The 10,311-nt window shown below is 45.6% G+C and overlaps 1 protein-coding gene across 6 annotated transcripts in view; it reads left to right on the forward strand.

Annotated features, from left to right (window-relative positions):
- iqsec2b (IQ motif and Sec7 domain ArfGEF 2b) overlaps positions 1-9,220 on the forward strand; it is a 32,244-nt gene extending 23,024 nt beyond the window's left edge. For 4 of the 6 annotated variants that reach the window (XM_058642167.1, XM_058642171.1, XM_058642170.1 and 1 more), the window contains exons 2-14: positions 62-359; positions 483-797; positions 973-2,027; positions 2,141-2,302; positions 2,480-2,602; positions 2,696-2,862; positions 3,675-3,814; positions 3,945-4,070; positions 4,172-4,271; positions 4,375-4,536; positions 4,833-5,024; positions 5,260-5,309; positions 5,605-9,220. In XM_058642167.1, the coding sequence (XP_058498150.1) occupies positions 62-359; positions 483-797; positions 973-2,027; positions 2,141-2,302; positions 2,480-2,602; positions 2,696-2,862; positions 3,675-3,814; positions 3,945-4,070; positions 4,172-4,271; positions 4,375-4,536; positions 4,833-5,024; positions 5,260-5,309; positions 5,605-6,813 (4,099 nt within the window). In that variant the 3' untranslated portion in view covers positions 6,814-9,220. The remainder of the gene's footprint in view (positions 1-61; positions 360-482; positions 798-972; positions 2,028-2,140; positions 2,303-2,479; positions 2,603-2,695; positions 2,863-3,674; positions 3,815-3,944; positions 4,071-4,171; positions 4,272-4,374; positions 4,537-4,832; positions 5,025-5,259; positions 5,310-5,604) is intronic. The other 2 variants (XM_058642168.1, XM_058642172.1) reach the window with 2 other exon arrangements.
- The last annotated feature ends 1,091 nt before the right edge of the window (positions 9,221-10,311 follow it).

Below are 10,311 nucleotides of genomic sequence, written 5' to 3' on the forward strand. Positions count from 1 at the left end.
GTCGCTTATCCTCCGTATGCGTCGTGTAATTTTTGCCCACATCTTACGTTTGCTTCTGTAGTGTGGAAGGTGAGTCCCAGTGTCCAGAGACGGGCGCCCACAAAGACGGCTCGTTCAGCCAGATGCCATACCTGCGCAGCTCCGAACTCTACAGCGACAACACCGGCAGTAGTGTACCCCCTGGGGCCAGAGGCCCCCAATGCGTGGCCAGCTCTAGCTCAGCCAGCTTGGCCTGGGCGCTACGGACGCGGCACCAACCTGCTAGTCTGGCCCTCCGCAAGCAAGAGGAAGAAGAGAACAAGAGATGCAAGGCCCTTTCAGACAGCTATGAACTCTCAACAGATCTGCAGGACAAGAAGGTATGACAGATTTGAATCTCAATGTGAAATAAAGGTTTGGATAAATAAACGACAGCATAAATTCCTTTCACTGGGGAGTCATAGTTAGTGAAAATGCAATCCTTGTTTCCGTTTTGTTGCCAGGTGGAGATGCTGGAGAGAAAGTACGGTGGCTCTTTTGTAAGTCGCAGAGCTGCGAGGATCATCCAAACTGCCTTCAGACAGTATCGCATGAACAAGAACTTTGAGCGCCTCAGAAGCTCTGCCTCAGAGAGCCGCATGACGCGCCGCATCATCCTGTCCAACATGAGACTGCAGTATTCCTTTGACGAGCGACCTCAGCAGCAGGCCCAGACACAGACCAACTTCACCCACAGCGTGGCCATCGGGCCTCCTCATTCGCCAGACACAGAGCGTCCAGGAGACTACACCCACCTTGAGGACTCCTTCTCCAAACAGGTAACATTGTGTCTTTTCTGTCCTGTGCTGTGCTGCTGACATTGTAAAGAATACAGCTCCTCTCTTGCTCGTCTGTTATCAAACATGTAACCCATATAGTATAATCCCACGTTTTAAATTCTGCCATTCCAAAGTCAACATTAATAACGCTGATTCCGCTTTGTGTTTCCTTCAGGTCAAGTCTTTAGCGGACTCGATAGATGACGCCCTTACCTGCCGTGCAGGTCGCAATGACTCCCAGGAGGGCAGCAGGGAGGGTGGAGGCATAAGTGAAGACTTTGGGGAGTGTGTGTGGAGTAGTAGCAGCAACCCTTCCTCCCAAAGAGGTCTGGGCGAGAGAACAAGGGGAGCTGGAGGAGGACTGAGTATGCATGGCGACAGCACAGCCACCTCGTACAGTGATGTCACCCTATACATGGATGATGGGATGCCGTCGTCTCCGCTGTCCCTTGACCGAGCACCCAGCAGCACAGATACAGAGTACTGGGGCCCCGGTGGTGGTGTTGGAGGGCGCGAGGACAGCAGGGACACCGAGGGAGGGGGTAGCAGTAACAGTCGACGCAGCACTCCCTGCACAGAGTGCAGGGACTTTCGTCTGAGGGGCGCACATCTGCCTCTCCTCACGATTGAGCCGCCCAGTGACAGTTCAGTGGATATGAGTGACCGTTCAGACCGTGGTTCTCTGAGTAGACAGCTGGTCTACGAGCAGGAGCCTGGGGTGGGAGCTGGCTCCCCTCAGGGAACCCTCAAACACTCCCCTAACACAGGCCCCCGCCAGTCCTCCACAGCAGCGGCCCAGGGTCAAACACGGGCCCCCAGCAGACCCATACCAACACATATCCCTCACCAGGTGGCTGCTCACCACCATCACCACCACCACCCTATCCACCACCATCAGTACTCTGACACACCTTCATCCTCCTCGTCCCCGCAGCAGCCCCCCACCACCCCACTCTCATCCTCCTCCTCTACGGCTCTTCCCCCCGGTGGTCTGGAGCAGCCGTGCTGCTCTGATGGTGATAATGACTCACTCAACTCCACCACCAACTCCAACGAGACAGTCAACTGCAGCTCAGGCTCCTCATCGCAGGACAGCCTGCGGGAGCCTTTGCCACCTTTGGGCAAGCAGACCTACCAGAGAGAGAGCCGCCACAGCTGGGACTCTCCGCCCTTCAACAGTGATGTGGTGCAGAGGCGCCAGTACCGCATAGGTCTTAACCTCTTCAACAAGTAAGATAATGAAGTGCAAATCAGCAGAAGTACAACTGTTTCGATGGCAATTATACAGTTGAACAAAGGATATTGTTGTAAGACATCTTGTCTTCACTTTGCATTGATTGTAGGAAGCCGGAGAAAGGGATCCAGTATCTGATTGAAAGAGGGTTTGTCTCTGACACTCCCGTCGGGATTGCTCGCTTCATCCTTGAGAGGAAGGGCCTCAGCAGGCAGATGATTGGAGAGTTCCTGGGAAACCGCCAGAAACAATTCAACAAAGATGTTTTAGAGTGAGTATGAAAGTGAGAACACAGAAAGATTCCAGTCTTGTTCCTGATTTGATAAAGAGATGTGAAATACTCCCAATGTTTCCTCTAGATTTACTGACGGATCTGATAAGATTGGTGATAAAATCAGTATTTTACTGACGCGGCTTTAAAATAAAATGCAATGTCCTCCTTTTTCAGCTGTGTGGTGGATGAGATGGACTTCTCAGGAATGGACCTGGATGACGCGCTAAGAAAGTTCCAGGCTCAGATTAAAGTCCAGGGAGAAGCCCAAAAAGTGGAGCGGCTCATAGAGGCGTTCAGGTCTGTCTGTGTCAGATACACAGGGTTTGTGCCACTGTGGCTGAAGTTTGAAAATGTTAATGTTTGAACGTGTTGGTTCTGTTCCTCATGCAGTCAGAGATACTGCGTGTGTAATCCCACCCTGGTGCGGCAGTTCCAGAACCCGGACACCATCTTCATCTTGGCCTTTGCCATAATCCTCCTCAACACAGACATGTACAGTCCCAACGTCAAAGCAGAGAGGAAGATGAAACTGGACGATTTTATCAAGAATCTGAGAGGTGCTGCTGGACAGACACACATATACACTTCATGCATGACATGCTGAAATATGTACTTGTAATAATAATGACAATATATGTCTTAACAGTAAAAAGGTTTTACGATGATTTCAGGGTTAAATCTTGTCGTTCTGTGTGTAGTGGGTTTGTGCGTATTCTCAGACTTCCTCCCTCCAAAGCCCAAAGACAGACAGATGGGTTCAGGGTCATTTTAGACTCTAAGGCCCTGTTCAGACCTAATTTTAACTGTCTTCCTCAGTGATCTGTTCACATACGGACAGCGATAAGTAGGACTGTTCACCCCTGTCATTCAAATGTGCCCTGAATGTGTCTCCTGTTGTCACATATGGTTGACTCTGGCGTCTCCACCCTTTATTTAAAAAAACACAGTCCTGCGTGACTTTATGCATTGACAATATTACGTTTCCATTAAGTCTGACAGTACAGATGTGTCTGCTGTCAGTGTGTGTGTGTGTGTGCGTGACAGAGAGAGACCGCCTCCACATGTAGTTTCTGTGATTGGATCTCAGGATGCATTCAGGACACAAAAGAGGCTTTCAGACCTGTTCTTGGATCACTCAGGACAGATAATAATACCAGGTCTGAATGAGGTGTAAATTGGCCTTTAGGTGTGACTGTGAGCATGAATGATGATGATGATGATGATGATGATGATGATGAATGATAAGACGTCGACCTGTCCAGGATGTCAGCTGGGATTCGCTCCCCTCACAACCCACAAAGTATAAGTAGTTTAGAGTAGTAGTTTAGTAGTTTCCCCCTGCTAATCTTTTCCCCTGTGTCCAACCAAGGTGTTGACAACGGTCAAGATATACCCAGGGACCTGCTTGTTGGGATTTATCAGCGGATACAGAAATGGGAACTTCGGACCAATGATGACCATGTGTCCCAGGTGCAAGCGGTGGAGAGGGTCATTGTGGGCAAGAAGCCTGTGAGTTACATGGGGCAAATTCACATAGATTCGCATAGATTCAAAACATGTTATTGTGCAAGGTCTTGCTGTAGCCTGCAATGCGATGCTGTCGCTCCAAGTTGTCAAGTTTGATTCTTTGTCGCCGCAGGTGCTGTCCCTTCCCCACCGTAGGCTGGTGTGTTGCTGCCAGCTCTATGAGGTGCCCGATCCAAACAGACCTCAGAGAACAGGAGTGCACCAACGAGAGGTTTTCCTCTTTAATGACCTTCTGGTGGTAAGAATGACACTCGTTCTTTTTTCATAAATACACATTCATTAATGAAGTACTTCAGAGAAAGGGCCCTGTATAAAAATGCCGTCCGGTTTGTGCGACAGGTGACAAAAATCTTCCAGAAGAAGAAAACCTCAGTGACTTATAGTTTCAGACAATCATTCCCTTTGGTTGAGATGCAAGTGCACATGTTCCAGAACTCATGTGAGGAAACTGTTTGTCCTTTTGCAAATTATAATAAACTATTTGTGCTCACCCTGCAGCTATGATGATCTAGGCATTTATTTCTCTCTGTTTACATGTTTAGACTATCCTCATGGTATCCGCCTGACCTCAGCAGTTCTGGGTGGGGAGAGGAAGGTTCTTATCGTCTTTATGGCACCCAGTCAGCAAGACCGCACCCGCTTTGTGAGCGACCTCAGGGAGAGTATTGCTGAAGTGCAGGAGATGGAGAAATACAGGGTTGAGTGTAAGTACGCCATCTACTGGTCACTACTGTGAAGTGTGTCTTGTAGGACGCATCACAAGAACATGATTGTCATCATGTTCTTGTTCGTGTCTGTCTGTGAACAGCATACCTCACAAAGTTAACAACAGATTTTGATGACATGATCTGGGGATGTAGGTTGTAGCAAAGAAGAATGCATTAGATTAGATCTGGTGATTTCTTAACCAATCGCACATGTTGATGGGCTTTATGCTTTTGGGTAACTGGTTTAAGGCTTATTCTTCTGCATTCTGTGTCTCTCTGTCATTTTGTTACAGCGGAGTTGGAGAAACAGAAAGGTGTAATGCGGCCCAGTTTGCTGACTGGAGGTGTGGTTGGGGGAGTAGGTGTGAAGGGTGATGTTGTGAATGGCACCCTGGGAAGGACAAGTTTCGATGACAACTGCTCAGTGGGCGAGGGTCTAAAACGCACGGCGCTCAGCTCATCTCTCAGGGACCTATCGGAGACAGGTGAGACGGCGGAACCACAGCGATGGGGTTAATTCCTTTTCCTTCCTGTCAGCTTGGTGGAATTGCAGGGCTCCTACAATGATTTGTATCTCTGCTACATCCTGTTGCTCTTTCTTGCTGACATTTACACACAGCTTACGCAGATCTTATCTTTGCAAAAGAAAAACAAGACCACATGAGCAAACATTCCTGCCTTTCACTCTTTGCTAACTTGATTCTTCCTGGTCGGATGCAGGGAAACGTGGTCGCAGGAACAGTGTTGGTTCTCTGGACAGTACCATGGAAGTAAGTCTCAGTCAGACTAGATGTACACTTGTGACGTTTAACAGACCTACATTTCCCCTCACTCACTTGCTTTGCCTTCCCAAGCGAGCTCCATGTGTGCACACTGTGCATGTAGGTAGTGTGCATGTGTCCATGTGTATCTGTCTTGCATCTGACACCTTCTGCATGGCTGTGATCTTCCATATTTACCCAAGCATGTCTCTCCTCTCCAAATACAAATATTTCCTGTGAATGATGATGTACCTGGGATCAGAAGCTGTATTACAATTCTCTGATGGTGTATTTTTTTCTGAAGCATGATGATGACTTATCCTCCCAGGGCTCCATCATTAGCAGCCCACAGCCTCACCAGCGCTATCCAGTGCCAGGTGTAGTCCCTGGCTGCTACGGCACAGAAGATTTCCGGCCTCACCGCCCCATCCTGAGCCCCGGAATGGGGGTGGGGGGTGGGCCGGGGCAACAACACACCACTGCTGGGACAGGAGTTGGGGGAGTCTCCAGCAGTGTAGAGAGAGCAGGAGCGGGGAGCGGTCCTGGGGGGAGCAGCAACAACAACAGCACTTCCTTCCTGGGTTCCCTATTTGGCAGCAAACGCGCCAAACCGCCAGGGCCCCTTATTCCACCGGGGCCACCCTACCCCGCACCTGTACCCCCACTGACTACGGGAGGGCCCCCTCCTCACTCCCCTTCATCTCTGTGCCAGGTGGAGGGGGGGCCTTCCAAGATCCAGGCCCTGCACACACAATTCTGTCACGTGGGCCCCGTGCAGCCCCCACCACCCTATTACCATCACCATCGCTACCACGTCCACACAACTGTTCCTTCACCTTTGCAAGGTGTGCTCCCTCATACTATACAGAGAGGCCCGCTACCCTGTCGTCCACCGCTTGGCCCAACACACGGCCAGCACCCACAGCTGGCCCATCTCTCCCAGCTCTCCCAGCATGGGCTCACGGGTCGTTACGCCAACATGGTGGTGGGATGTCCCCCCCCCCTTTCTCCTCTCTCCCAACACTCCCCGAACCCACAGTTTGCCCTCTACCACGCACAGCCCGCACACTCTATCAGAGGGGGCGGAGGCCCTGGTACCAAACCTCCACTAACCCTGTCTCACTCCCACCCCCACCCCCACGCACACTCCCAAACCCACCCCGGACACGTGCACACACCACACCCAGCCAGCCACTCCACCCATCAAACACACTTCATATTCGGCACTCTGCCCCACAATCTACCATCCGCTACCGTCAATGCGCATCACGCATCGCCCGTCGGCCCGTATCTGCCCCAGTACCCACCTCTCTCTTCCATCCCCCCTCCCCCACCGCACTCCCCTTTACCCCCCCCTTCGTCCCCCCTTACCCCTCTTACACCTCTCTCCCCTCACCCCCCCCAGCACCCCGGGCAGCCTCAGCAGGGGCCACAGGTGACGGGGGCTGGAGCGACAGGTACAGGGGGCAGCTCCAAATCCAAACCTATCAACCGGATAAGTACCGTGGTATGAGCAGAATGTGGGGCCCCAGGGGTCAGAGGTCAGATGACAGAGTGGAGGAGGTGGGCAGACCGAGGGCCAGAACCAAGTCTGCCAGGACAGAAAGTAACAGCAGCGGCTCTAGTGACAAGAGGAAACGCAGTTTGCTACGCCTCTGTTACTTTCACCTCCGTTTCCCACATATGTAGGTGGAGATAAAGAGCACAGCTATAGTTAAACAGATCCTGCACAGATCCTTGAAACCTGCACACATGAAAACAAACACCTACAGTATATGCACAACTGCAGAACCAACCATGTCCCACATTTCCACACACAACAGAGTCTATAGCCATATAATCGAAGATGGAACTACATTTATATAGGTATATTGCCTCAGTTTTAATTGTTTGAAATCTAGCTGAGTCTGTATGAGACTATTCATATTCATATGTAAAGTATCACGATGTGATAAAGTGACACTGGAAAAACAGAGAACAATATATATATATATATACTGTATATATATATATCCAGCTGCTTACATGGGGATGTAAATAAAGACTCAAGTAAAAAGATAAGTGTAAACCACCAAATGCCCAAATGCATTAAAAAGGGGTTTGGCGTTAAAAAGAGCACAGTGTTGCAAAAAGAAGTCCCTTGACTTTGCAATAATTTCCTTGGCTTCATGATGTCTCTGTCCACTTTTGCCGATTCTGCTTTACTGACAAACATCTTTTTACTAAAGAAGACCTCAGATATGTTGCTTTGTCTTAAAATTCCAAACCAGTGCACGGTTTCCTAACAGTCTTTTGCTTACCAGTCTTTTACATGTCAACAGGAGCTACCTGGCTTTATAAGGCATTCCTTGTGGGGGTATGGGAATTAATGATACAATCAATAATATATTTTGAATGTTTCTGAAGCTTCTTGCTGTTTTATTGATATTATAATATACCTGCTATGAGTGATGAATATTGTCCAATACTTGTTTTGATCAGTGATAAATTATATCAGCAGATGTTTGTACATGGTTATAGAGAAGAGTATTACGCACATATAAATCCCCTGAGTTTACCACAATGGCGCGAGGGTATTCTAATATGTGATGTGTGATTTATTTACACAGTACCATGGTTTCCATTCAATTTCGTCTTTTTAATCATAAGTATTATCTATCGATTGTTGAAAACAATGAATGAGGTTTAGTTTTCTTCAAATAATTTTTGAACACACAATATTCCTCCTTTTCTATTTTGTTTGACATGAGCAAACAGGGGCACAATTTGCCAACCAGGGTGATTACCAAAACTTGCACTTGAATGCATTTGTTTATTTGTTGGTTTTTATGAGGCTCCCAGTAAAGGAGAAAACGGGTTTGTGGAAAAAAAACATTTATTTTGGAAGATGCTATTCCTTCATTTTGACTCCAGGTAACTGTGCTCACTTCCGCGTAGTCATCAGATTTAGTCAATGTGTGTTTTTCTATGTTTTGCAGAAGCACGCTTTTACATGAGGTTTTGTGGTTTTGCACACGTGATGTCTTAAAGTCAGAAATGGCCTTCTTCTAATCCTCCCTCTTCTGCCACTTTTAGAAATGTATTATTCTATTTTTTGATGCCATGGCATCCTGTTGAGGGCACCTGGGGTGTTTAAAAGGTATAGCAAAGTCAAGAATGTAACATAGCCTGCAGGTATATACTGTATTTCCCTTTTTTTCTGTGGGCCTTGTGCAAGTGTTTTCCCCTTTTGCTACTGCAATTTTTGAAGTTGAAATTAAGCACTGGTGTGGATTACCTCCAGTGCCATTAGTTACCAAGGGAAGCCACATATACTCTGATTCAGGGGAGAATGAATCAGAGAGGACAAGTCAAAATGAAGAAGATGAAGAAATTCAAGATGATTTGAATTTCACAGAGATTTGGACAGAGTGATGAATGTCAGACAAATATTTTTTAGCGCTTTGTTGGCTAGCGTTTTATTTTTATGGTGTCAGTTAAAAATCTTCTTGCATGAATATGTCTGCACTTATTGAATAGATTGTACTGTATAAACCTGAATGTACATATTATATTATAGATAGGCTTCTTATCATAACTATGGGATGATCTGCTCCCAGTCTGTATTGAAGTGCGTGCATGTGAGTGCCACTAAGTATGTACATATACAGTAAAAGAGGTACAGGAATAGATGTTGGCCAAAAGGAAAAACTGGCTTCTTCTTTTTTCTTATTATTTCAGACTGAAGGTGAGAGAATGAGTTACCATGACGTAAATTATTAAGGCCTAAAAAAGATTATATGTCAGTGCACTTATTGATATTATTTTAAACAGATTATTTACATTTTTTCTTTGTGTTTGTATTATGTGTACCGAAAGAATAGAGAATTGAGATGTGAATATTTATTGCTTCTGATAAATTAAAGTGTCCTTGCAGTGAAGTCACCTGCCTGTGTGTAGTTTGTTGGATCACCCACAACAGTAAAAACAAACAACACCAGCTTAAGTGTTGTGGTTTATCAATGTATTTTTCACATAACTTAAGATGCACCACATGTTGTGATATTCCACCTTATAAAAATAATACAGATCCTTAAATTATTGTTGTATTATCACAAAATTACCATTTATTCTTTTACAATTATGACTTATTTTGCTTGTCATTAAAACTTGTTTTTTTTGGGACACAAAGGTATATATATTCAATGAATGCACACAAAGGCAAGAATATGTTATCAAAAAATTCACAAAGAAGGAGCAAAAGAAAAGCTATCTGTTTATTATTTCTTCAAAGAGTACGCACAAAGTAAGTGTGTGTTGGTATACATATACATTCAATTCATGCATACAAAGGCCAGAATACATCATCAACAATAGAACACACAAAAAGGAGCTGAGGAAATGCTACACGAAGAAGAGGATTCACAGGAGGCACAGTATATCTATTCATGCATACAGAGGCCAGAATACGTCATTAAAAATGGAAAACACAAAAAGGGAACTGAGGAAATGCTACCTGAAGAAGAGTCTTCAAAGAGGATACACAAGAGGTAATGTTCACAATAAATAAATACATGAATGAATATTAAATACTTATGAAATCCTAAGCAAGACAAGATGGATAAGATTGAGTATGACTAGAGAATTCAAAAGTAAAATGAATAAAATTGCTTCATTGACCTGCATTAAAATAGAGAGTAAGAAAGTAATTTTCTTTCTTTTAAAAGGTTCTTGATTAACGGGCATTAAAAATTAAACATGACATTTAAAAACTCATGAAATAAATGCAGAATATTAGAAATGTGACCGAAATAACATGAAATGCTGATTAATAGATACAAAATATGATGGCAGCTGACTTTAATTTAGCTTTTGACCTTTTTAAGCTATTGTTCAGATGAGTTTAAGCTAACCTTTAGTTACCATCTGTTTAAATTTCAGCTAGACTTGAGCTGGCTTTTGACTTTTTTTTAAAGCTATTTTAAGCAAAACCTTTAGCTCTCTTCCGTTTAATGTATATATAGAACACATT

Source organism: Solea solea, chromosome 11, assembly GCF_958295425.1.
Source record: "Solea solea chromosome 11, fSolSol10.1, whole genome shotgun sequence".
NCBI lineage: Eukaryota > Metazoa > Chordata > Actinopteri > Pleuronectiformes > Soleidae > Solea > Solea solea.